Source organism: Cygnus olor, chromosome 17 (assembly GCF_009769625.2).
Source record: "Cygnus olor isolate bCygOlo1 chromosome 17, bCygOlo1.pri.v2, whole genome shotgun sequence".
Taxonomy (NCBI): Eukaryota; Metazoa; Chordata; class Aves; order Anseriformes; family Anatidae; genus Cygnus; species Cygnus olor.
Genome location: NC_049185.1, coordinates 13,605,522 through 13,632,184, shown reverse-complemented (window position 1 = coordinate 13,632,184; position 26,663 = coordinate 13,605,522). Strand labels below are relative to the sequence as shown.

At 59.2% G+C, this 26,663-nt stretch overlaps 1 protein-coding gene across 2 annotated transcripts; it reads right to left on the bottom strand.

Moving 5' to 3' along the window:
- Positions 1–1,284: 1,284 nt before the first annotated feature.
- RPH3A (rabphilin 3A) lies at positions 1,285–25,559 on the bottom strand. Of its 2 annotated transcripts, XM_040577258.1 has the most exons (20): positions 25,494–25,559; positions 18,552–18,639; positions 18,339–18,353; positions 17,529–17,672; positions 12,313–12,442; positions 12,133–12,219; positions 11,582–11,747; positions 9,621–9,743; positions 9,063–9,143; positions 8,925–8,972; positions 8,671–8,850; positions 7,911–7,990; positions 7,557–7,631; positions 6,597–6,706; positions 5,926–6,052; positions 5,742–5,798; positions 5,410–5,561; positions 4,239–4,320; positions 3,861–3,957; positions 1,285–3,616 (listed from the first exon to the last, which is right to left on the bottom strand). In XM_040577258.1, exons 2-20 carry the CDS (start codon positions 18,626–18,628, stop codon positions 3,486–3,488), a joined length of 1,962 nt encoding a protein of 653 aa, XP_040433192.1. In that variant the 5' UTR covers positions 18,629–18,639; positions 25,494–25,559; the 3' UTR covers positions 1,285–3,485. The 2 variants fall into 2 exon arrangements, with proteins under 2 accessions (XP_040433192.1, XP_040433193.1); XM_040577259.1 differs by lacking the exon at positions 18,339–18,353.
- Positions 25,560–26,663: the final 1,104 nt, after the last annotated feature.

The window sequence follows — 26,663 nt, the reverse complement described above, 5'->3', positions numbered from 1 at the left end:
TGGGCAGCTGGACGGCTCCGTGCTCCCCGTCTCACAAAGACAGGGCAGCACCTTCTGCAGCTCACCGGGAGCTAATGCCATTTTTCCCCTTTTCCTCAGAGTTTGCCCCCAAAGAGGGGAGAACCTCAGACAGTTTTCCTGCCAGCGTGCATGAGACCACGAAGACCCCCAGGGCAGTGGGAGAGCTCGGGGTCCTCATTAGGAGCTGCTCATGCAGCCAGCTCCACAAGGCAATGTTAAATAAAAAACACATAATATAAATATAAATGTAAACGTAAATGTAAATGTAAATATAAATATAAATATAAATAATAGAAATATTTGCCTTTCTGCTCCCTGCTGCTGGCTTTTAGACAGAAACTAAAAGGGGAAGGGGGCACTACCAGGGCAAGCATCCCCGTGCCGTGCCGTGCCGTGCATGGAGCAGCAGTGACACCTGCTGCTGGCTCTGGGCATCGCCACCAGCGCCCGGTTCCGTCCCCCCGAGCCCTTTTTGGGTGCACGGAGGAGCTGGGTGCCCCCCATGGGGACCACCCCACGTCCCCCTGCCAAGGGCTGGGGCATGGCCCCCGCAGAGGGCCCCGGCGCGCCGCCACCCCACAGGCTGCCACCGCACCGGTGTGCCCACCCCTGGGCCCTGCGTGGTTTGGGCTGCTGGAAACTGAGCCTAAAAAAGCCAAAAAAATAGAAAAAAAAAAAAAAAGAAAAATTGCTGGGGTAGCACAGCAGGCAGAGGGTGGGTGCCGCTCACGGGCAGCACCCATGGCACCAGCACCCACCGAGGCACGGGGAGAGCCCACGGGTGTCTCAACCTCACGCCATGGAGCAATGCCCACCGGTCACCCCGGCTTTTAACCCACTCTCACCAAACCCCACAGCAGCCCCACTGCACTCTTGGGGTACCAGAAGGCAAAGCCAAGCTGTGAAATGCTGTGAGCCCCCCGCCCTGCTGTACTGCTCCTCACCCAGCATAACCCAACGCCACCTCCTGACCCCCCCCGACCACCCCAGCCAGGTCCCGAACCATGGTTCGTATTCCCACGGGGAGCTAAAAGAAGCCAAGAAACTTTGCTTTTTTTCTTTTCCAATAGTCTCACTTTATTAGATACCACATCAAGAGAGGATGTTGTGCTGCATGCAGCGGAAGACTGGAGTATTTCTAGTTCCTGTGTAACATTTTTCTCTTTTTGTTAATATTTGTAAACTGATATTTTGCTGTAAAATCACTGCATGCGAGTTGGAATGCAAACAGCAGTAGAAGAGGCTTTTTTTTTTTTTTCTTTAAACATACCATTCCCAATCCATATGTGCATGCTCTATTTACAACGAAAAGAAGTCATTCAGGGCAGAAATCACGGTCAGAAAAACTCAGAGGAAGGTGGCAGTGGAGACAAGGAGGGCGGTTTGCACAATACTGCGAAGGGGAGCAGCAAGTTGCACTTCATGTCATGGGTGCTGACGGATGACTTGAGCAGCGGTTGTCTGAAGGCAAAGCAGAGCACGTCGCTACGGGACACGGGAGGAAGCTACCCCAGTAAAAGCACCTCTAATTTAATAGTTCTGCACACAGGGAGGGGGCTTGGCTGTGCACAGCTGGGATAGATGAAGTGCTTAGAGTTTTGTTTTATTTTTTCAAGATGCTTTTGTCCCCAGGCAGACGTCTCCCCATCACGACTCGGGAGGGAGCTGTGCCCACCAGAAGGGATCACGGAGCATCCTGCAGCCAAACCCCTGCTGCAGGGCACCGTGAGCACCTTGCATTGCTCCCAGCACAGGGAAACGACCCCAAAAAAAGGGGTTGCTTCACCCGGATCCCCTGCAGAGCCTGCTCGGAGGGCGACACAGCTCGGGGCCTCCAGGATGTGGCACTTACCCATGAAGAGCCTAATGCACGAAGGGAAGGCAGAGTCCCTTTTCAAAGCGTCCTCTCCCTTCATGAGGTGTGAGCAGAGGGCAGCCCCCCACTAGCCCCCCATGGTTAAGGGCATTGAGGAGTCAGTGCTCTCGGTTACACCCCACACTTGCATCCTAAAAGCAGAAAGGAAGCACGCTGCACAGGAGGACAAGGATGCCCCATAAAGAGCTCAACGATGCTGTGAACATGGAATGCCCGTGGAGAGGCTTTTTCAGGGGAGCGATGCAATTCCTGCTGTTTGGGAACTGCCCCACGGTCATAGGGATCCTAAAATAAATTAAATACCTGAGGAGGAAAGGCAAGGAAGGGGGTGGTTAGTGCCGGAGAGGTGGTTGCAGAGAGCACTTTGGGGTATGCCATGTGGGGAAGCCCCAGGAAGATGCTCACTGCAAGTACCTACAGGGGGTTAAATTCCCTGGGGGAAAGATGTAAAAACAAATCAGTCAATAAATAAAATCGAGCATAGGAAAACGAGCCAACCAAGGGAAACGAAAGCTCCACAGCACAGCTGGACTCAGACCACGGCACAGGACAGCAGCAAGTTGCGAGGGGTTTGGGGTCGGGCGCTGTGCAGCACGCACGGCTTGGGGCTGACCACCAGTGTCCCGGCGGTGCTCACGGAGACATTGCCGCGCTCGAGGCTGGCCAGAAAGAGCAGCTGAAGCAGAATGGGACCCAAAATGATCAACGTCAGCCCGGGAGGCTTGGCCCTCCTGCTGGCGCTAGCAACTGAAGCACCTCCAGACAACGGTTACGGCACGGCTTGAAGACGACGGCTCTTGTGCAGACTTGCAATAAATAAATACATAAATAATACATAAGTTGGAAGACCTCTAACTGTCCCAGCTAATTCCAGTGTTTGTGGTATTGTAAAACAATAATCCTTGGACATATCAGCTAGTTGGTGGGAAATACCTTCTCCCTCGACTTCCCTCCTGCACGTGGTGCAGCGAACTGACCGTGGTTGGAAAGGAAGCGTTGAGCACGGGGCTGCAGCTCCTGAGCTCGTGGGGTGACCCAGACCAAAGCCAGCTTCTTCGTTACTGCAGCCAGGGCACCGCAGCCACACAAGCAGTGCTGCCTGTCCCCTGCTGCCACCTCCGTGCTGCAGCCCTGGGGCTTGTAGGGCCGCGTGTCCCGCGGGGAGGAGCGGGGAGGTGGTGGGGACAGGGTGTGACGGGGCAGGGAGCGGAGCAGGAGGAGCACGGGTCATCACACACACAGACAGGAACGCTGCCACGGTGTGCGTGAGGCTGCTGAGAAAGGCCGAGGGATGCTCGCGGGGAACTATTGCTCGACAACGTCGCACGCCAGCATAATTCAATGACCCAAAAGAGAGAGGGGAAAAAAAAAAAAAAAAAAAAAAAAAAAGAAGTGAATACAAAAAAAATCTGGGCTACGTTTCAGGCGGAGGCGAGAAGAGGGCAGGGGATGCTCGGAGGAGGCAGAGCAGTGCTGCTGCCCAGGGGCACGGCCGCGTAGCGAGGTGTGACTGCGCTGGAAGACGGACAGACGGACGTTGGTCAGGCCTGCAGGGACATGGCGGAGGCGGGGGGGGCCTTGGCTCCCCTTAATCGCTGGCAACGTGGTTCTCGTTCTGGAGGGTGTGCCAGCGCTCGATCTTCTTGTCCTTGTTCTTCAGGCACTCGTACCAGTGTTTCAAGCGCTCCCCCTTCGCCGTAATGCCGAGCTGACATCCGCCTGGAGGGGGGAAGCCACGATCAGAGCTGATGCTGACATTCCTGCACACCGTTTCCACCAGGATGGCCCCGTGTTTTTATTTCTCTCCACCTCCCGGACTTAAAACCTCCTGGAAATCCCCAGAGCCAGCACAGGAGGCCCCACAGGGTGCTGGGGATGGGGCAGGGTGGGGGAGGTCCTGCACAGCTCAGCCCAGGGCCCCACGCACCCCCCCAAACCCAGAGCATGGAGGCCTGCAGCTCACCGATGTAGTCGTTGGATTTGCCGATGTCGTAATCCCAGACGGAAATGTCCAGCGACTTCTTGGCCAGGTCGCTGTGCTTGATGTCGTAGAAGAACTCCTGCAAAGGGAGAACACCAGGGTTGCCCCAAGGAAAAGGAAAATCTACCCCAAAACCCAAAAAATGCAGGTAAGGACTGGCAAACATCCCCTCTGTACAACCAGTATTCATAATCAAGTGAGAGGACATTTATACACTAACGAGCTTCTCATCAAGCTTGCAGATGAGGCTCCAAGTTCGGGGTGCCCCCTCCGCCCACACCCCACAATTCGAGGTCACCCACGGCCTGCAACACATGGTTAAGCTTGGTTTAATAATACAAAAATTAAATCTATCCTTACCTCGTTAAACTCAGGATTCAATGTTTTCTTTTTTATCTGGGTCTTATGCTTGGCCTTTTTTCCCATGTCAGGTTTCAGCCAACTGGGGGCAACAGAAAACAGCTCAAAATTCAAGTGAGAGAACAACACGAGCTTATAAGCTAGGGAAAAAAATGTGAGTTTTTGGACTCAGAGAAAAAAACACAAATGGAAATATTTAAGGCAAAGAAATGGGTTAGCCAGTCTTCCTTCCCACCTTCTCAAATGATCTAAAACAAATGTAAAATGAGTCGAATCCTGAATACCCTTTTTTTTTTTTTTCCCCCTCGTATTGGCAGACTACACAGGGAAACCACCGAGCTGCTCTGCAGGGAGCTGAGCGGCACGGAGCTGCCGGGAAATGGGGAAGGAGCAGCCGGGTCCATCAGCATCTGCAGTGGCAATTGCCCAGCCAGGAATGTGGGAGATGGACAGATTTGTATATATATAAAAAAAAAAAGCTAAATATAGCCCAGCAGTGTTGAACAAAGCGCAGGCCAGCACGCTCAGCCAGGGCGGCTTCACCCTGAGAATTTGGGATCCATCAGGGGCTCACGCTCCGGGTCTGGCCACAGACCCAAAGCTGAACCGCACAGTTGGTGTTCATCAGTTCCGCGTGGAAGTCGGTTTAAAAACGGAAAGCTTCTGTTTGTGGGAACGGAAAATGAAAAAGAAGAGAGAGACTGCGAAGGAAAAGCACTCGGTTCCAGTCAGCTACAAGAAAAGATGTGCAAGGTGCTCAACACGAGAGTTATTGAATTATGTTCAGGGAGAACAGAGGGTTGTGTTTTGTTTTGTTGTGTTTTTTTTGTTTGTTTGTTTGTTTTTCCCCTGAAGCAGTGAACAGCACTGAACAGCAACGAACACCCATCTGCAGCCACAACTGCAGCCGGGGACAGGTTGTGGTGTACGAGCACAAAACTAACGGGATCTTCCCCCGCACGCCCTCAGCACCCCGTGGTGCCCAGCCGGAGAACACCCTGGTTGAATTTCATCCAGGCAGGAGCACTGCCACCTTGCTCCAGCATCACCAACAGTGCTTGGGGAGTGCTCTGCTCGCTCCAGGGGCTGTGGACGGAGCCCTGCAAGCATCAGCAGGGACAGCGGGTGGCTGCACGACCACGGCACGGAGAGGCTCCCGGCTTTCACTTACAGCTTAACGAAGGGGTCCGAGTACCCGTTGGCGTCCATGGCAGCCAGGTGCACGCAGCGCACGATGCCCACGATCAGCCCGCCCTGCTGGGTGCTGTACATGAGGGACACCAGGATCTTGCCGCGCTCCTCAATGTCCCCGCCGCGATCCACCTGCAAGAGGAAGGGACCCGAGATGTGGACGCGGGGCTGGGCATGGGTCCAGGCAGAGCAGACACACAAGTGACACGAGGAAGACGTGGTGCAGGACCCCATGAGGGTGCAAGGAGTGGCTGCCACGTGAGAGATGAGGGTGCAGCACGCCAAGATCACCCATGCTCCAAGGGCTCCTACCTCCTCCTCGTACAGCGCCATGCCGCGAGACGAGCCGGTCGTCCCAGCACGCTTCATCTGGGGTGGGGAAGGGAAAAGGAGAGACTGCCATGAGCGACTGGGAGAGGCAAAAGGACTCCGTCCTGTGAGCCAGTTTTAGTGATCTCCAAAGTAAAGGCGACAAAGAAATGTCATGGGAACTCACTGGTATTACTCTCTCCAAGCAGATGTTGAAGTTCTTTTTCTGGTTGGCTTTGAGTTTTTTCAAGGAAACTCGAGTTTCTCCAATAAACTCGTTGTGGCCAAATTTGTCCTCGTCGCACACGGAAATCCTGGAGGAATGGGGGACAGTGGAGAGCACATCAGGCAGGTTGCAGCAATGCCTGGCATGTGAACCCGGCCCCAAAAGCCCCCGTGGGGGAGGCAGAGCTCAGCCCCGCTGCAGCCTCCAGACACCCGCTTCTGCCCTGACCAAAAGCGTCCAGAAAGCAGAACTGCTCTTCTGCCAGAAACATCAACATTTTTTACGTGCTGCGAGTCGGGGCAAGGAACAAAAGGTGGAAGCTTCCTGCAGGTAGGAAGCAACAGCCATTTTCAGAAACCCCTTAGTGCTTTGCTGGGACACTGTCATGGAAAATACAAACCTATATACTGTAAGATTAAGAGCAATGCTGGTAATATATATTTTTCTTTTTAAATGGCCACTAAAATCAACACATCCATGTGAAGCCCAGCGATTTGAACCACAACCTCTGCATGTCAGGTGCCCCGCCGAGCCCTGCGCTCGGTGCTGGAGCCCTGCCCAGGCCCTGCCGTGCCGCGATGACGCTGCCCGCCCCACCAACCCCCCCCGGACGCCCCCGCTCCCGCGCTTGCCTGAGCGTTTTGCGCTGCATGTCCTCGTCCGTGATGCCGTGGTACACCAGGGTCTCGTTCCACACCGGGTTGCGGGTGTTGCGCAGGGTCTTCGTCCTCAGCTTGTTTGACTACGGCAGCGACACGAGACGGAGGAGTTACGCACCTGGACCACGCTCAGGAGCGCAGCCGAGCCGCTCCTCTGAGCTGAGCTGACTTGTCCAAGAACAAGTTCAATTTATTTCTAACACATAAATTTTGTTCAGACTAAAATGTCACCAAAGGTTTAAGCTCTTTCCTGATCTAATGGTGTTTTTCCATGCTTCTACGGAGACGCAACCCCCAGCACCGGGTGACAGCCCCTGTGGCCCAAAGGAGGGACGGCAAGGGAAATGGGGAGCTGTCACCTGGGCACGGCTCTGTCACCAACACCCTTGCAACAGAAGAAGTAAAACTCAGCAAACAAAGGAGCAACAGAATTCAGTTCCCAAGACGACGACACTTAGATTGGCTCCGCATGCAAGCAGGCAGCCCGCACGTCTCCGCACCCAAGGTAAACCTGGAAATGTCACATCAAGGGTTTTGTTCCCGGCTTCTCCCTTGCTTTCCCCGTGGCTCCCCCGAGCAGAGTTGAGCTGCAGGAGTGAGCTCTGCACCCCAAGCACAGAGCCAGCACCCTTGGGCCCCAGACCAGCCATGCTCCCGTCCTCCTGAACCATTTCCCCACCGCGCTGTGATACAGCGGGGTGGGGGGGGGGGGGGGGGTGAGAAAAGAGACGTCAGATTTTACCCACTTAATGATTATTTCTCCACGGCTCTAATTAGAATGAGCCGTGAGCTCAAAGCAAGCCAGTCTTTGGGTCTCTGGCACTAACAAGATTTCCGTTGGGTGCTGTGCTCACTGATGTCCCCTCTGCCAAGGTCAGGGACCCCGGGGGCCCCAGGAAGCCTCCGCTCCCTCCCCGAGCCCAGGACACCCACCTTGCTGGCTCCGGGCAGGAGGTGCAGCTTTACGTAGGGATCCGCCAGGCCATTTGAGTCCATCGGTTTTAAGCCCTGAAGGATAACGAAGGAGACACGGGGCGTGCATCCTCAGCGAGAGAGCCAGGAAAGAGCAAGCAGGGCCACCGAAGCGTCCCCGCCAGCCAGGAGGTCCCAGCCCACGTCCCCAGTCCTCCTTCCAGCCCCATCACACCCCGGGAGGTGGGCACCACGTCGACATCCACAAAATAAAGGGGATAAGGGACCCGTGTGGCTGTGTGACACACGCACAGGGTGACGAGATGTTCCCCTGGGGGTGGCCGGGCGGGGGGTCTGTGCCTGCCGCGCGCTCACCTTGGCCCGGAGGAGCGTGCAGTGCAGGGCGCTGTTCTCCTGGTCGTACAGCAGGCTGAACTCCAGGGCGCCCAGCGTGGCTGGCAGCAGGGGGAAAACGGCACCTCGTTAAAACCCCAGCCAGCGCCTCTGCTTAGCCGGCCCCAATTAGCAATAATTAGAAAGATTTGCTGCTGGGATGTAGAGGCTGCTCAAAGCACGGAAGGCGGCGCTGGCGTCAGCCAAGCTGCCGCGTGCGCGTCCAGCCAAATTCGCGATCATCGGGCCACTGCCTCATGTTCAAAGGGGGACACAAGCCTGCGAGCCTCCTGGGGACCTCCCCTGGGGACACCATGGCACCCAGCACCAGCCCGAGGACGTCTGGCAGAGCAGATGGACAGCTGGAAGCCCGCAAGATCCTGCCCCGGCTCCGAGCCCTGTTCTCCATCCCTCACCCAACCCCAGGTTTCAGGGCCTGAAACCGAACCATGAAGACACCCCTCGGGCTCTGAGGTCCTTCCCAAAGGCAGAGCTATCCAAAGCACCTGAGGCTGAAGTTTTGGTGAGGGTTTTGCTATTTTCAACTGGAGAAAAAGAGCCACAGGACAGCCCAGCTGTGACATTTCTTTGCCAGGCGTCACAGCCCCGTTGGCAGGGGGACAGCGACACCCGGGAGGTGGACAGAGCACAGCACAGTCCTGCAGCAGCCACCTCACCAAAACCCAGGGTTTCCCCTCAAAACTACAGATCCCACCCGGCACCAACCCCCCCAGGTACGCACTGCCTTCATCAGAGTCGTAGCTGTTGGCGTCCTCCTCCTCCTCCTCCGGGGGCGGCTGCCGCAGCGGGGCTGGGGGCCGGGCTGGCCTCTCCTCCCAGGCTGGGGGCACGGCATAGCCCCCGCCACGCTCCTCCCTGGGGGCTGCACGGGCTGGCTCCGGGGGTCCCAGCAGTGGGCTCGCTGTAGGAGAGACCCTATTAGTCCCTGGCATGTGTCACCCCCCCATGAGCCCTTGCAGGGTCCCCAACTTTTACCTTGTGCCTCCAGGATCCGTCCGGCTGCCCCAGGACCCGGCCTTCCTGCTGGGGAGAGATGGGTGGTTAGAGGGGGAACCGAGGGAGCCAGCATCGGGGTGTCCCCATCCCCAGGGACCGTCCCCACAGCATCCTTACCTGCGGGTGCTGCAGGGCCGGGGGCGGCGGCAGGCGGTGGGGGAGGCCGTGGGGCTTGCAGGGAGTCGGCTCGCTTCACGCCTGCAGGGGAGGCAGGATCAGCACCGGCGTTTCGGGTGCACCCAGACGGCTCCAGCGGGGAGCATCGCAGCAGGGGGAGCACCGCAGCACCGACCCGCTGCCAGCCCCCACGTCCCTGCTGCTCCCAGCCTTGCAGAGCATCCCCGCTCTCTTTTTTCGCCCGAAATCACCATTTTTCCTCTGCTGTTTTTGAATCCAAAGAACGCTCAGCACCGCTCCCTCCTTATGCCAGGCAGGAACACCAAGCCACGCTGGTGTTGTGTCTCGTCCCCAAGTGGCTGCACGGGACAGGAAAGCGCCCACCCTTGGACATACGCTTGAGCCTGTTCCTTTCCCATGAATTACAGAGGATTTGGACATTTCCGAGCCATTTTCAGCTTTACCAAATACACCCACAAGCTCAGCCCCTCGGTGACAAGTGGGCACCGCGCTCCCACGGCCGCTCATGTCTGCGCCCAGCCCTTGCACAGCTCTCACCAGGGCTCCTGGTGGCCCCGCTCTCGGTGGCATAGTCACGGCCGTCGGCGTCCTCGCTGCCGCACGGCCCCGTCCTGGCCTCGGCCGGCTTGCGGACCCGGGCGGCCGCCGTCGCCTCGCTGCCTGCAGGAGCCAGAAGCACAGCGGTGAGGCTCGTCCCCTCGCATGGCCACCAGCCGTGCCCAAGGGGGCAGGACGAGGCACCGAGGGGGTGGCAGGCACTGGTGGGAGGAGGAGGAGGAGGAGGAGGAGGATGGGTACAGCCACTGGGGCATCACCCCCAGTGCTTTGCAGCATCTGCACCCAGCAGGGCACAGCGTGCTCTGCCCCACAGAGCCTGCACAGGGTGGTCAGGAAGGTCCAAAGGACGACGCACACCACGGGGACACCGGGAGGCACGAGAGAAAAAACAAGGATAGAGGCATCCATCAGCGCCTGTCAACCCCTAATGGCATTACAGCTCTGCGGACCGGAGGATCATCTTTTCCTTTTGCTGATCATCTTCCATTTATTAGCGAGACACCAGCGACAGCTGTCTGTGTCTCATTTACCTCCGCCGTCCGGGCGGATAAATCGCAGCCACGCGCACCGGGGTGCCCAGAGCGCCACTCCTTGATAAATTGCAGCCCGCAGATGGGACGCAAAAAGGTCTCGGCACTCACCTGGCTCGCGCGGCAGGCGCGGGGCATAAATCTCTGCGGTGACACAAATGGGATGTTTATCCTTGGCTGCGCTCTCTGGGGCGCCGGGTGCAAGGAGAAAGCCAAACGCAACAGATTGCGGGGGGTGGGGAGGGGTGCTGAGCACTGGGGGAGCGGCGCTGAGCACAGGGGAGGAGGGGGGAACGAGCGGCTGAAAGCAGGAGCCCTGCCGCTCGGAGACAGCGGTGCACGGGGTTATTTTCCGAAGGAGCTTTAGGAAAATCACGGGCAGGTTGTGGGCGTGCTGGTGGCCAGGAGCGGCTGTGACAAACCCTCCCTGCCTGGAGGAGGGCCAGCGGCTTAAAGCAGCCCGCTGGGGGAGCTTAATGGCACCAGTTCCCACCACGTTTAAATAGGGTCTGAATTAAAGGGGTTCCCCAGCTGCTGCTGGCTGATGGAGGTCACTGCCCTGCCCACCCACCAGTGCTGCGAGCCGCGGCGTGGGTTGGGGCCAAGCCGGGCACCCCTGCACCAACAGCACCCCCAGGATCCGTCCCTGCCTCCGGGAAGGAGCACAGCTCAGCACGAGGCTGAGGAAGAGGAGGGTTTGCAGCCACCAGCGTCCACCTGGGATTCAAAATTAACTCGTGGTGCCAAGCCCCTGGCCAGGCTGCCCCCACCGCATCCCCACCTCGCTCTGTCCGCTCGCAGCACGGCGCGAGCTGGAAACCCGACGCAGAGACCCGAGCAGCTCAGCTGCTCCGTCCCTGGAGCCCACGAGCCTCCTGAGGCTTCAAAGGGAGGTTTTCTAAGGACTGAAAATCCCGCTGGACAGCATCCAACCACGGGGAGCACGGGGAGAAAACACCGGGAAAGGCATCGGGAGGAGGGCACGGGCAGGGGGGGCGCACGGCGGCGCTTACCGCAGCGGTCCTGCTCGTCCTCCTGGCCTTGGGAGCACAAACAGAGCGAGAAGCGGTGAAGCTGCTGCACACCCACCTGCACCAACCCGAGCTGTGCTGCCACTGGTTGCCCCTATTGCCTATTTTTGCTATTATTATTTATCCCCAGCACCTGCAGCACCATGTTCCCATGTGAACCCAACACACGGCCAGGCGCCTTGGCTGCTTGCATGGGGCTGCTCACTCAGGGGGCCCCCCAAACGGCACAGCACAGTAAAAACCCTCCACACATGGGGACGATTAGAAATGGGCCCTTTAGAAAGGGCTCAGCCTGCGTGACTGCTCTGGCCACTCTGCTAGGGCTTGCCCTTGCAAGTGATGGTGAGGAGAGCCGGGACCCTCGGGTAGTGCCACCTACCTCGGCTGGGCGCACAGGCGGGGAGCTTGGGGTCGGGGCCGGGGGGCTCCGCCGGGCTGGGCTCGCTGGGGGCCGAGGGCACCTTGCTCTTGCTGACGGGCATCGGCTGGGGCAGCACTTGCTTGGGCAAACCCTTGAAAAACCAGGCACCGGAGCGCTTCCACACCTGGGGGGGGGACAAGGCAGGGGGTGGGCACACGGGGCTGAAGATGTGCAGCCCCGTATCCCCACCCCACAGCCCCTTCTTTCTATTTAATCAACAATTTGGCTTTTGTGTCCAGGGATGGGTCTTGCCATGACCGCCAGGAGCCCATCTTCAATCCTGAGATTATTTGCAAGGAAAAAAAAAAAAAGGCATTTTATCCATAAAACAAGAGCATCCTACAGCAACCACACTGACGAGGCTGGATGGGGTTGAAGGGGGCTGTGGGGCAGAGGCAAAGCATCCCCTGGCCTGCTGCTGCTCCTGTCCAGGGGCTCGGGATGGGACAGGACACAAACAGAGGCAGGGGCCGTGTCCGTCCCGGGCAGGGGGCCACGTCCACGCTCACCTCACGCTGCTCGCTGCAAATCTTGCACAGCCAGATGGGGTGCGGGCGGCTGTTGGTCGTCTCCACGCCGCACTTGGTGCAGACGTTCTGCAGAGAAAGCACAGCACCGTGTGGCAGCGGGACACCCCAAGGGGACCGTCGGCTCCGGGTTAACGAGATGGGGGTGGAGGAGAGCCTCACCTTCTTGCAGTCCTCGCAGACGACGCAGGCGGAGCCGCGCGGCCCCAGCTGCTCCCCGCAGAGGATGCAGCGGTTCACGCCGTCCCCCAGCACGCTGCGGCGCATGTCCTCCAGGCGGGTCATCAGGCGCCTGGCGGGAGGGGACAGGGGACAACCAGGCTGTCACCGCGAGCACCGGCCCCACCGCTGCCTCGGGTCAGGCACTGCTTCCCGGCAGCAGGGCGTGAACGCACCTGGGGGAGGAACACATCCCGGGGACCCGCTGGGATATCACATTCCCCTGTAGCTTTACCACACTGGGCGCTCCTATTGACTTTTACCACTGGCACGGACCCCTACACGTGCACAAAAATGCCCAGTCAGCACCTTTTTGCCCAGCAGATCGACATCGACCAAGTGGCTTTTGCCCAAATGGAAAAAAAAAAAAAAATCCACTCAGCCGCAGAGATCTTGGAAGGGCTTTAGTGAGAGGGCTGAGTGAATTAATTGGTTTTCTCGTTTCCTATGGAAAAATATTGAGCAGAGATTACTGAAAATCTTGGCCCTTGGAGTAAATTACAAAGAGCCCAGGGGTGAGGCTGTAAGAGCACATCTGGTTACCGCAGAGGTAAAACCCTCCACCACGAGTCCCACAAACCCCGCAGCACAAAGGGGGCTTGCCAAGCCCACCCCACAGCAGCAGGCTGTCGTCAGCTAACCCCGAGTCCTGGCCCTAAAAATAGCACTGGAAGGGGAAAACCCATTATTTATGCCACTCAGGGAAGCATGAGAAAGAAAGGAAGAAAGCAAGGAGGAGAAACAAGCCCACCAGAGCAAACAGCAGCGAACCTCACCCGCGGGGGCTTTCCTCACTCCCACCGCAACGTGACCCAAATCTGACAAAGCTGCTAGGGCAGCACGCAGTGAAAAAGACAGGCACTTAAAAGACACTTTCCCACATGTCCGATGACAGCTGCAGATTTACGACGGCCCTGCCGCTGCCGGCACCTCCGAGTCGCTCCCAGCCCCACCAGAGGAGCCGCGGGCTCCCCGTGCCTCGCGCCGACGTGCGCCGCTGTCATTTCGCGTGGGTCCTTGGAAAGGGCTGGCAGCTCGAGGGGAAAAAGCCGGTTGTGGGTTCCACGGTGTTTTCTGACAGTCCATAAAATGCCCGATGGGACCGACAGGAGCCCCTGGGAGCCCTTCGGCAGCCACAAAACAGAGCCCGCAGCGGGGATGCGGCGCTCCGCGAGGAAGCCGAGGCTGCCAGCCTCCCCAGGGTCCTGCTCCTCGGTGCTTCCCAGCCCACGTCCCACCACATGCAGCACAAGTTCATTGTCCCCTCCTGTGACAAAACCCTTTATTTTCTTAGCAGCAAAGCACATTTTGCTCCCCCCCCCCCCCCCCCCATGCTGCGAGAGCTCAGCTCCAAAGAGAGGCAGCTTCCCGTTGGAAATCTGCAAGCCCAAACAAACTTATTATAGAAACTAGAACAAATGGCACAATCAAAGCATTAAAAAAAATTAAAAAAAAAAAAAAAAAAAAGCTTTGGCATTTCAAGAGATTCATTATTTAGCTGCAAAATCATTCCCAGTCTCTCATTTAGCAGAAGCAGCTCCTTAAGAGGATTTTTAACCGGTGGAAGAGCTCCAGCAGGCAGCGAGCACACCTGTGGCACTCATTTAAAACGGAGCCCATTTGGCTAATTAAAACATCCATTCAAGCCAGAGAAATTGGGCTTGCTTTTTTCCTGATCCAAACGCTGTCACGAGAGAAGCGTATAAAACATTAAAATACAAGTCCTGGGATGAACCTGCCAGAAAAGGCTGAGGCTGGGACCTGATGAAGATGGTGACAGGGTGCAGGAAGCCCAGGTTTTCTTGGGGTGAATTCGGGCTGTTCTGCTCTAACAGCTGCAGGGCTTAGGGCATTTTTAACAAACCCATCTTGTCTCCTTCGCTGTGCCCTGCTGGTGCTCCTGTCCCAGCCGTGCTCTCACCGTCCCCTCTATGCCCATGGCCAGGAGCAAGCCCTCTGCCTTCCTACGGGCCTTCCCTCCCTCTCCAGCCCTGGAAAGTCGTTATTTTTCTCGCTTTTACAGCACACACGAAATAACCATCCAGTTCATCACTTTCCACCGCACGTCTCTGGCGTTACAGCGCCGTTTTCTCACCACCACGCGCACCTCCAAGCGCCCATCCCTCCGGCCTTGGCCTCAAGGAGCAGGAGATAACGTTTGAGATTGTTAAAATAAGAGAGCAAAAAATAAAACAAGCAGGGGGAATTGAAGCTGGCGGGAGCAGCTGGGAGCATCACTGCTCCTGGAATCAGCCTGGGAGCAGAGCATCCGTCATCTGCCCGGGAAATACGCGGGAGCGGCTGATGGCAGCACGATAGCAGGGCCGGGCAACACGGAGCATCTGCAACGCTTAATGTGCGCCTGAGATAACAGCGGTAAAACACTTCCCTGGTAGTATAACATCCGCCTGGCCCATAAATATAGTTTGGGAGAGCAAGCAGAGTGCCCGCAGTGAGCAGCAGCCCGGGGAGGACAGAGCCACCGGCACCGCGTGCTGATGGTGTTGGGAGCTGGCACACCGTGTTTAAACCTTCATTGCTACCATGCTGCAAGGAGTGGTGGAAAATGTTTATCTGGGTTTGAAATTGCCCAAAACAAGCCCAGTACGGTGCTGGAGGTGGCTGCAGGGAGAAGGGCCAGGCACCGCTGCGGGACAGGATGGGACCCATGCGGCAAAGAGGAGGGGAAGTGAAAGGCGAGGGAGGTCACAGCCCGGCTGCACAGTTACGCACTGACCTGTCTCCATGGGGAAATAACGTGCCTTCAAGGTCTGAATATTAAAATCAAAGCTAATTTTAACAGCATTAAAAAAGATGAGAAGAAAGGCTGAGCTACAACCTAAAGAACTGAAATCAAAATGAAAAATTAGAAGCAGTTTTCTGGCCTTACAAGAGCACAGGTAGCGAAAGGTAGAGCATCGCCTGAGCATTGCAGCCCTGCTTTCAAAGCCAACCCCGTTCCTGTAATCCCCTACCAGAGGTTTGTTATTTCGCAGGTTCATCCCCATCTCAGAAATAACGGATGAGGTTTGGGGAAAAAAAAAAATCCCACAAAATCAAGCAGCACGTGAGCTGTCCCCTGGCTACGCATTAACCTCATCTCTTCTAGGAGCTGCTATCTCCTGCGACATTTCTGCCTGCCTCCAGCAGCCACCCTGCCCTCATCAGCCCCTGTTTTTGTTTTTGGGCTGTCTGAGCACAAGGAAGGAGATGCGAGACCAGGGTTCCCGGTGGAGCCTCCCTCCTGCTGCCCACCGAGGCTAATGACTTAATTCCCGGGGACTTTGGCCATCTGCCGCGGCACCGCGCGCATCGTCCCGGCAATGAGCAGCCCAACTACAACACAACCCTGCCCCACAGCAGGTCCTCACCCAGGAGGTCTCCAGGAATGGCTGGAGACATGAAATTCTACCTTCGAGTGGTTAAAGAGCACCCATGGGTGCTCCTGCATCCGCCAAGGCTGGGCCCCCTTTGGGGATGCTGCAGCCTCACGGCTCTGCTCCACCCCACTCAGCTGCCAGCCCGAAGGCTCACCCTGACGCCCCGGCTGCTCTCAAGTCCTTCATCAGCCCGAGCCTGACGTGCCCGCGGTGCTGCTTAGGATGATTCAGCTCCCGTTATCCTTCCAGTCTCCCTGCTACGAGACAACAGAGCCGGAAAAAAAAAAAAAAAGTGTCCCTGTCCCCCTGTCCTACAACCCTCATCAGCATCCAGCCCACGTATCCCGCCGGCCGCCATCCACCCCGCTGCTAAAAATAGGCCTTCAACAGATTAATTTGGGCTGGCTTTGACAGGAGTCTGCTTCCACAGACACCTCCCAGCAACTAAAATCGATCCGCTCCTGTCCTGCCGCGGGCGGTGGAGGTGGAGGGCACAGGGCTGGGGGGTTTGGGGAGCTAGGACCCCACACCTGCAGTGTTATCGCTGCTCCAGTGCTCCCAGTACAGCCCAAACACAGCCCTCAGATGCGATTTGTGAAGATGACTCCAAGTATTTCCCCCCTCTGGAAGGGACACTCACTTCACACACGCTATTCTTTATATTAACCAAACCTTATATTTTTCTTTATAAACCAGGCTCCCATTTTTTCCCCGCACAGGAATAGAAAATCCATTGGGGTCCCCTAAAGCCAGGCCTTCTGCGGCACCTCCCAAGCACACCCTGGCAGACCGAGGGACGTGGCCAGCACCGCCGCAGCAGCTCAGGACCATCCTGCAACACGCGGAGCTCTCCTGGAGAACCTCTACGCGGCTCCCCAGCGGGCGGTGCCGCACAAGCCCGACGCGGACGCCGTCCCATATTTCTGCCGCTGCACATCCTACAGCTCGCGCTGTGCGAGCCAAACACGAGGGAGCTGGCAGGGCTCCCCCTGCGCCCACACGCAGGGGGGGAATCAGCCCGCCACCCATGAATGGGGACGAGGAACCTCCCCTGGCTCCGGCACGAAGGGGAGAGGCAGCGCTTCCTGCGCGCCACGGGTCTGCAGGCAGCTGCAGGAACGCACGACGTGGGGGAAAAAAAATAAAAAATAAAGATCTCCCTCGCTGCTCAAATTCACGTGAATGTAATCCAAGGAAGCGCCGCTGCTGAGCGTAATCCTCAGCAGGCTGGGAATGTGCAAAGCTGGGGGAAATGCTGCTCGTAAGCGCTTTTTGAGAATGAATCACCGCCACCCAGCTCTCCGTGCCGCTCGGAGGTACCTTGAGCTGCTTTCTGCAGCAGCGTCCGGGCCTGATGTGCGGCCAGGAGCTGGTTGCAAAATGTGTCCTGCCTCAGTGGGGGAAGGCTCCGGGACCAGGTCAGCCTGGCAAAGGGCTCGCTGCTGGGCTGCAGGAGCAGGTCTCTGCCCCAAAAAGCAGCCGGGGGTTGCGATGGACCCAGCCATGCTCCCAGAGCAAGGCAGATGCCTCGTGGGGAGCTGCAGCTCTGCTCGGAGGTGCCTGGGGGCTCAGGACACAGGCACTGGGCAAAGAGCGGCAGCTCCGCTCTGCCAAACGAGCCATCACTAACGATCCCTGCTGGGCTGAAAAATCCACGAGAATATAAGTTCTGAGCCCAGGACGCAACGTGCCATCCCCACACCGGTGAGGTGCCCTCCACCGCATGGCCCAGGCACCATCGCCCCCCAAAACGAGCCCCCCCATGCCGCCGCCACTCACCCGATGCGCTCCTGCTCCATCTCCTCCATCTTCTCGGCGCGGGCGATGACTCGGTTGATGATCTCCTTCTCCTCATCCGTCAGCTCCTCGCCTTTCCGCGGCCGCTCGGGCTGCCCGCCCCGCGCTGCCCAGCCCGCGGGGAGCCTGCAGGGAGAGGACGGGGAGCAGCCGCCAGGGCCGGGCTCGCTTTTTTCTCCTTTTCAGGGACAGCCGGGCAGCAAATTCCCACAAATAGGGGAAAATCAGTACAATACCTCACCGTCCTTCAAGCTCTCTTCCAGGAGGGAGCCTCCAGACGCCCCCTGCCCACACTGGCAGCCCAGGAGCCAGCGTTCCCATTCCTGGGGACTGTGCTGTCTGCTTTTCCCCCTAATTCCCTAACGTGGGGGCTCAGCAAACACCCATGGCCACGTCCCACGGGCCATGCATGTGGCACAGCCTGTCCTTGATGTCCCCTCCGGTGACACCTCCATCCCGGCCCCATGCTCAGAGCAGGTGGAGAAGCCAAGGTCTGATGACCTGTCTCTGAGCATCTTTGCAGTTCCCATGTCCCAGAGCTGCTTTGAAGGCACCTAAAACTGCAGCCTGAGGTGCTGGGGCTGCTCAGCACCTTGCCCCTACACCCCTTGCCCGGGCTGCGGAGCTCTGGGGGAAAGCAAGCTGCCCCAAATTCCTTAAATCCCTTGGCAATGCCTCCAAAACTATTGCTTTTCTTACACCCAGGGCGAGATCCTTCCTGTTCTCTCGGGACCATCAATAGCAGGTGAAGTGCAAGAGGAGAAAAATAATTAAAGGAAATGAGATACTTACTGCTCCTTCTCGCCGCTGGAGGCACAGGGAAAGAGAGGAGACAGGGATTAAGGGAAAAATGGGATGGGACCAGCTCCACCCGCGCTCTGCCCACCCTACATGCACCCCCTGGTGCCTGGGGACCCCAAACCAGCCCAGTCCCACCACGATGGGGGCTGTGGGGAGGGGGCAGTGCCCTGCCTGTGGTGCCCAGCGCGGAGCCCCCGCTCTTACCCGGCTCGGAGGGACATGGTCCTGTCGCCGGGGCACATCCAGCGGTCGGAGCCGCTGCCCACCACCGCGTCGGTCATCGCCGGGGGTCCTGGGGACACACGGAGCGAGTTGGGGAGTGAGTTTGGGAGCGTGCCGGGCGGTATTTAGCGGCTGTCGGGCACTGACTCATCCCACCGGGGAGCCAGCCGCCTCGCCTGATCTTTGCGGGAGGGGAGGAATCCATCATTTGCCCACCGGGGTACGGCAGAGCTCTTCGTCATCCCAGCCCTTCCCGCTGGCATCCCAGCACGCTGACAGCGAGGAGGGGACGGAGCAGGGACGGAGCAGCCCAGGCCCTTCCAAAGAAAAAGAACCCTACCAAACTAGGAAAGCTTCCCCCCCCAAACCCAGCACACACACCCCCCACACCCCCCCCCCCGCTGGAACAAAACTCCTGCTTTTGCGTTTTTCTTTCCTCGAGTCCTTGGGAAACGCAACACGGAGCCTTCTCCCAGCAGCAAAACCGCAGCAAAACCAGCAGATTTCAGGAAAAAGCCACCTGATGTGAAACCCAGCCCGGCTCTGGTTTCTGCAGCTCGGTCCTTACAGCCGGAGCACCCATTCTCCCCATTTATTCACCCATTTTTCGCCACTTCCAGGGCAATGCAGCACGTGGGGGCTGCTCTGGGTGGCAAACCCGAGCTGATGCCAGCCCCACGGGTGGGTGCTAAGGGTCTGTCTGTCTGTCCGTCCGTCCACCCGTCCATCTGTGGGTCCCTGCACCCCCGCAGAGCGCAGAAGCGGTGCTCAGCAGCAGCCCCGCCTGCATTGCTCGCAGCACCTGCATTTGAATTGCTTCCTCCTGCCTGCAGCACAACTGGGGGAAAAAAAAAAAAAAAGTGAAAACGGATCCCGGACCCCTCTGCAGAGCCCGGCCCGTGGTGAAGGCTGCAAACCTTCCCCTGGTACGGGGAAACATCGGTGAAACCCATCCCGGTTGGTCCCACACGGGAACGCCGGTGCCAGGCACCGATGCAGGTGTCCCAGGGCTGCAAAAGGGTCCCAGAAAACGGGAGAACAGCCCCCAAACGATAGATTTCAGCAATTTCAGACCTCTTTGCTGACTTCAGCAGCCACAGGCCCCGGACTGCGATGTGTTTCTCGGGAGGTCAGGACCCTGGCTTCACCTCCCAGCACGAGGAGCCCAGGACAGGCTCCATCCATACCCACACAGGTGCTGTTCCTGGGGCTGTGTCCGCATCCCAGCCCATCAGGGAAAGGAATTAGGAGATTTTTTCCCCCTGGGGAGCTGAGTGCAGGTAGGGCTGAACCCATCGGGGACAGGACAGCCCCAGCAAGAGAAGAACAAAGCCAAACTGTGCTGGGACGAGGAGGAGGATGGAGGCACCAAGGAGCGAAGGCTGGTCAGAGCTGGGGATCCAGCAGGACCAGAGGACGACCCCACCACAGCAGAAGGACCTTTGTAGGGTAAAAGGCACCTCCAGCTCCCAGCAAAACTCAAAGAGGGGCACTGGGAGTGTTGGGAGCTGCAACCCCAAACTCCGAGCCACGAGAAGCGTGCAGCTTTCCCAGCAGGGAGGGGAGGGGAAAAACCCCATCCTCCACTTCCCCTCTGCAACGCTGCAGGGGTTTTTCCGTCCTTCCCCGAAGACTTAGCAGAGATCTGAGGATCTCCTTTGTTTCACGACTTCAGAAACGAACGTACGAGGAGCAGAGGATGCAGGGTAATTAGTGCTCCGCTGGCTTCGCGCGGCGACCGCGCGTTTGCCAGAACAGAGGGCTGGGACGGACAAGGTCGCCTCAATAAGCACACCGCTCCTCTCCAGCCCCGCAGCCGCCACCTCCAGCACCTGCACTGCAGCAGCGAGCTCCTACCAGTGATTTACGGCCCTGCCGGGCACATACACCGACCCCAAACCCGGGGCTCCATGACCCCAAATCCACGCTGCCCCTCTCCAGGGCGCCGTGGCCACGAGCTTTGGGCGCTCGGGGCTGAGGGGTGGCCAAGGGCAGGCGGGAGGCCCATAGTGGAGCGGCGCAGCTGAGGAGAGGGGAAAAGCCCTGGGATTTCCTAGCAAAAGGGCCTGGGGAGGAGCGGTGCTTCAGCTGGGGGGACAACTCCTTTCCCCCCACCCATGGCACCTTCCTCTAAGAGCAGGGAGGCCGCGGGTTCCTCGCTGCGCTGCGGGCGGACGAGAGCCCGCAGCTGGAGGAGGACCCGAGCCTCTCCCTTCGCCTATAAATAATAGATCTTGGAGATCTACTTTGCATTACTTCCAGCAAGTACTCTCGCTCGTCCTAGTGCTCGGGTACGCACTTTTAGCACACGGCAAAGAATAAAAACCACGGCTCAGAGCAGCTTTCCCCACCCCGATCCCTGCGAGCAAGCAGGAGGCTGCAGCAGCCTGAGCCACGGGGCAGCGGGGCTGGCAAATGCTCACTGAAATGGCAATATTCCGCCCAAGGTTGCCCAAATCCCCCGTGGCAGCAGGGGAGGGGGGCTGTCTTCCAAAACGACACGGCCCCTGCTCGCTGCAGACCCAGACGTGCATGCTGTGGAAATCACTGGCACGACCCTGCCAGCTGTCCAAACCGCAGCCAAAACCCAGCCTGGGAGCATCTCTCGCGTGGTTCAGGGCTCTGCTCTGCCTCCAGCACAGACACCACAGCCGGTGGCGAGAGCTGCCAGCCCCAGCACAACCCCAAATGTCCCCGAGCAGGTGGGGACGAGCCAAGTTCCCCGACCACAAGCAGAAAAAGCCGGGGAAGAGTGAGGTGCATCCCGGGCACGGCCAGGAATAGCAGCGAGGGCTGAATTCCCGGCCTTGAGGAAGAGCCACGTGACGCTCATCACGCCGCTCCATTGCCTCCGTGCGACGGAGCCCATGAATTTGGTCCTGCCTCGATAAAAAGGGATCGAACATCCCTGAATCACCCCGCACGGTGCCAGGGCGAGAGGGGAGAATTCGCAGGTCCACGGCCAGTGCCTGAAACGCAGCAGCGGCACCCAGGGAAGGGCCGTGGGAGCCCCTTGGTGTGAGCCCATCCTGCCCCACCTCAGGGCACCGGGGGACGAGGGGGTGCTGACACCCCCCGGCTGGACCCGAAGCCGCTGCCCCCATCGAGTGGGCATCTGCAGAGAGGGGCCAGCCAAAAACCACGGGGTTAGCGCTCCGGATATCTGCCGTACCGGGGTAGAAAACAGAAAATTCAGTGTTTTAAAGGCTCCCGGTGCAATAATCAGGCTTTTGTGGCGAGCTCAACGTTTCGCACTTCACGGTGCCTGCAGAGATCGTCTCCGCCGGCAAAGACACTGACACAGGCAACCTATTTCCCCAGCCTTCCCAGCTCTGCAATGCAGCTTTCTTAAATATTGAATAAGTCTGCTGCTCTACACCACCTGCCAGTGCCAATGATGAGGTAATTTTTGCATTGACAAAGCCTGATGCGATTAATCTGCTTCGGAGGAGCAGGATTGCCAGGCTGCCCGCACGCCCGGCGCAAGGCGCTCGCAGGCAGCGCGCCGGCGGCAGCTCGCCATCCGGCACCGGACCCCCGGCGGACACCCCAAAGCGCCGCTCGGGGGCCGAGGCAGATGTCACTCGGCGTGTCACCACCAGCCGGGCGCTTTTAGGATCCAGTCGTCATCCTGGCCCTGCCGGGGTTTGGGGATTTGCACTGCCTGGCTGGGGATGGGAAGGGAAAAGCGAGGCGCAGGCACGCGGCGGCACAAGGGGGCTCCCCGGCTCCAGTCCCACACCCAGGGGATTTGGGGTGCAGATTTTGGGGACAGTGACCTGCTTGCCATCATCCAAGCAGCGAGAAGAGCGAGTGCAGAAGCCGTGCATACACCAGCCACTTCAGGCTTTGCTGCAGGGCCGGGAGCCCCCCGTTTCCCAGCACACACACACACATCCCCAAAGCGCACACCGTTTTTTGGCTGCGTCTCTCCCAGACGGCAGCTACAGTCACCAGATCCTTTCAACCCCGTGCCCCTGGGTGCCCAGGGGAGCTGCACGAGCCACCGTGCACCCCAAACCTGTCCCAAATGACCCCGAGGCAGCACGCACCCCACCTCAGCTCGGGTGCAAACCATTTCAGAGAGTTGGGGTAAACGAAGCCAGCTGCTTCATGGCTCACACTTCAGGAAACAGCCTACGTTACTTTCCTTCAATAAAAAGGAAAATGAGAGGCAGATCCCTGCTGGCAGAAAGGTGTGGAACCGGTAACCGGAGCCGGCTGGCCCTGAGCCACCCGGGGACATCGGGGCATGGGACAGGGCAGAGCCACCCGGGACATGCAGAGCCCAGCCGAGGATACGTCCCCACCTGTGGGTGTTTGCTTCCCGGCCCCAGGGGAGACGCGTTTGGGGGATGGATGGCATGGGGAGATGCGTTTGGGGGATGGATGGCATGGGGAGATGCGTTTGGGGGATGGATGGCACGGGCAGACGCTGGGGGCAAAGTGCTCCAGCCACACTGCAGCAAAAGCAAGGGCCCAAGAGGCCTGGAAATTCAGCTTTCGGGAAAGAGCCAGCGCGTGCTAACCCCGGGTTATTTCATCCTTTGGCCCCATGAGAGTCCCCTGCAGGTAAAAGGGAAGCGCGGCCCCACAGCCTGGTGCTCCTCAATTCATTAGGGCCAAATGCAGCAGGTAGGGGACGGTGACGCGTGCAGGTGCAGTGATGCACAGACGATGGGCACACAAGAAAATGAAAGTGCTGTGAGTTCTGGCACCCTTGGGTGCCCCGATCCCATGACACCCCCCGAGCTGCACGGTACCCACCCCCCAGCTGCTCCTGCCCCCAGCTAAACGCACACCACAGCCCAGCCTGGAGCAGCAGCACCACGAGCCCCACAAAAGGCTTCGGTTTGGCCAACGCCTCTGCTCCCCTCGAGCTCCATCCCCTGCCACAAGCTGCCTTTTCTCCCTCCCCAGTTCCCGCCGTCCTGCCCTCCAAAGACCCATCCCAAGGCGGCCGAGCAGCAGCGAGCAGCCAATTCTGTTTGAGAAGCACGGTGACATTTCCTCAAACGGCTCCTTTGCAAACCCAGCACCGTTACGATGCTGTCACCGGCATTTACTCCCATTGATTAATGGCTAGAAGGAAAGACAAGGGAAAAAATTAAATAAATCACGTTGGGGTTTGTGGGACTTGTGCCGGGCTCCCCGGCCAGGCAGTGCCCGCGCGGTACCACCGAGAGCACCAGTGGTGCTGCCATCGCTCCTCCTGCAGCAGCAGGGCTGGTCTGTGGGATGCTCAGCAGCAGCTCACGGGACACAGTGCAAGAGCCACGGGGATGAACCGGCCCCATCCCATGGAAGGACAACACAGGGACCCCCCACAACACCGGCTCGAGGAAGTTTAGGGATGTAAAACTCCAAGAAGCACCCACGAGCCCAGCGGGCGAGGGCTGGTGATGCAAAGCGTGCTCAGAGGTGGTGTAGCCTGCTTGCTGCTGGGGAGCTGGAGAGGGACCCCAAAAGCTGCCCCGCAGAGGCCAAGGACCAGGTCTGCACCACGACTCTGCACAGCATCAACGACCGGGGTGGGCTCACACCGTGTCGCCGGACAGAGGATGCTCACAGCTGCAAAGCCACGAGCTGCAACGCCACGCACACAGGTGGCGGTCACTGACCACGGCTCCTTTCTGCCCCCACACCCTCAATAAGCTGCGGGTTTCACCCATCACCGAGCCATCAGTCCCGAAGAGGAGAGCCCGTACCCTCCATGAGTGCAGGATGGGAGCGATGCTGCTCCAACACGGGTGGGTACAGCAGGGACAGGAACCCTACAAACCCCCCTGGTCCTTGGCCCCAGCCACACCCTGCTTAACGAGGACAGGGGATTAATCAACCTGGCCTTAAGGCAGTGCCTGGGGGGAGCAGAGCCTCCTACCTGCCCAGCCCTCAAGCGACTCATTAACTACTGCCACTAATTGGCAGCAGCTGCAGTGACACGGCCTCCCAGGGGGACACCTGTGTGCAGGCGGGACAGCTGGGACCAGGGCGCCCAGCACCAGGATGGGCATCGCCGCCCGCTCTCGGGTCCCTGGCGAAGTGTCCCCAAACTTCAGCACCGAACAGAGGGGGCTGCACACAAAAACCTGCTTTATCCGTGCTCAGCAAGCTCCTCTGCCCTCCTGGGGAGCTGGCACGGTGCAAAAGGAAGGCTGCGAAGGAGGAAAATGAGCCGAGCAGGCTGGAGGCAGCGAGGGATGCTGTTTGTACCCGGGGGGGTTGCTCCCAGCGGGGTCGGTGGGTCTGGAAATCCACCCTGCAGCCCACTCACTTGGTGGGGGCACAGAGATCCCACCGCATCACCAGGGGCAGCTCTGGAGCCTCCCGGCCCGGCGCTGCTCTCCTGGGGAGGCCGCAGAGGGCTGCAGGATGCTTCAACAGCCCCTGGCCTGGGGCTCAGCACCACGGCCCCCCGATCGCCCCCGGCTGCTCCCCGTGGAAGGGCTGAAGGCAGCTCTCGAGTCCACCCCTACAGCAAAAGCGAGCAGCTCAATCCCCACCAGATGAGCGATGCATCATCGAATAAACCCCGGTCTCACAACATTAACACTATTTATTTTCAGGCTAAGCTGCAGCCTGGGCTTTTGACACCAGTAATTAAAGCAAGCGGGTTCATCTGGTATCCTCTCTGCCCCCCCGGAGCCAGCTCTCCATGTTTTGAAGCCCCGTACCCCTGCTTTTCATTGCAGCCCCCCAGGAGGAGGGGACCACCTGACCCCCACACTTTTCCAGCCCCCCGGAGCGATGCCGCACGGAGCTCTCCGGCAGCGAAGCGGAGCGGCGCCGATTGCTGGGGGACGGCTCCTGCCTGGAATCCGAATTAACACAATCCCGGCACGGCTCAGCACCCCGCTCCCGGCCCCGCAGCCCCCCGGGACCCCAAGCCCGGGGACGGGGGGCGGCGGGGCTGAGCCCCCCTACCTGGGCCGGGAACGGCTCGGCTCGGCTCGGCGCAGCGCGGCTCCGGCAGCACTGCGGAGCGGGGAGGGGGCGGCGCGGGGAGGGGACACGGCCGGGGCGGCCCCGCTCTGCTGCCCGCCCTGGGAGCCGCCCCCGGCCCGGGCACAGCCAGCGGCAGCCCCCTGCTCCCCCCCATCCCATCCCATCCCATCCCATCCCATCCCTAACCCATCCCTGCGGATCTCCCACCCCACCCCATTCCATCTCACCCCATCCCCATCCCTGGGCATCTCCTATCCCATCCCTAGCGATCTCCCACCCCACCCCTTCCCCATTCCATCTCACCCCACCCCACCCCACCCCATCCCTAGGGATCTCCCATCCCATCCCTAGGGCTCTCCCACCCCACCCCTTCCCCATCCCATCTCACCCCACCCCATCCCTAGGGATCTTCCACCCCATCCCATCTCACGCCATCCCCATCCCTGAGGATCTCCCATCCCATCCCTAGGGATCTCCCACCCCACCCCATCTCCCACCCCATCCCCATCCCAAGGGATCTCCCATCCCATCCCGTCACCATCCCCATCCCCATCCCATCTCACCCCACCCCCATCCCCATCCCCATCCCCATCCCTAGAAATCTCCCATCCCATCCCCAGGGTTCTCCCATCCCATCCCTAGGGATCTCCCATCCCCACCCCTGGAGGTGTCCCAGCAGTTTTCTGACCCCCCCACCCCACCTGGATTTAGCCCCCAGCTGCCTGTGCCAGCACCCCCCCCACACCCCGTGCCCCACTCAATATGGGGCCGCATCAGCCAAAGCCCAGCTGCCAGACCCCCCGCCGCTGCCTCCCGTGGGGTTTCGGCTCCGTGCACCGGGGTTTAAGCAGCACAGGGGGTCCTGCACCAGGCTGAGCCCCCTCCCCAAGCTCTCCGGGGCTCTTAGCACTGCCAGAAGCCGAGGGGGGAGGCATCACCCGGGGCTGCCTCCGCAAGCAGCGGGCTCTGAGCAACGCTCAGCTGCAGCCACGCGATGCCCAATTCGGGGCAGGAAGGAACATTTCTCATCCCTATAGCCGGACTGCACCATTCAAGCAAGAACATTTGTACCCACTTCCAATAAAGTCCTTCAAGAAAATTCTACTTTTCTCCAACTTAAAAACAAAATCCCTGGAGAGGCAGCGGAGC

Excerpts from the sequence above, each read along its gene's own strand:
- RPH3A (XM_040577258.1), bottom strand. The coding sequence starts at position 18,628 with ATGACCGACGCGGTGGTGGGCAGCGGCTCCGACCGCTGGATGTGCCCC. Across the intron at positions 7,632-7,910 it reads GCACGCTCCTCCGGGCCAAG|GGCTTAAAACCGATGGACTC; the intron begins GTGAGCGCGCGG and ends GTTATCCTTCAG. Across the intron at positions 6,707-7,556 it reads TCCTGCCCGGAGCCAGCAAG|TCAAACAAGCTGAGGACGAA; the intron begins GTGGGTGTCCTG and ends TCGCTGCCGTAG.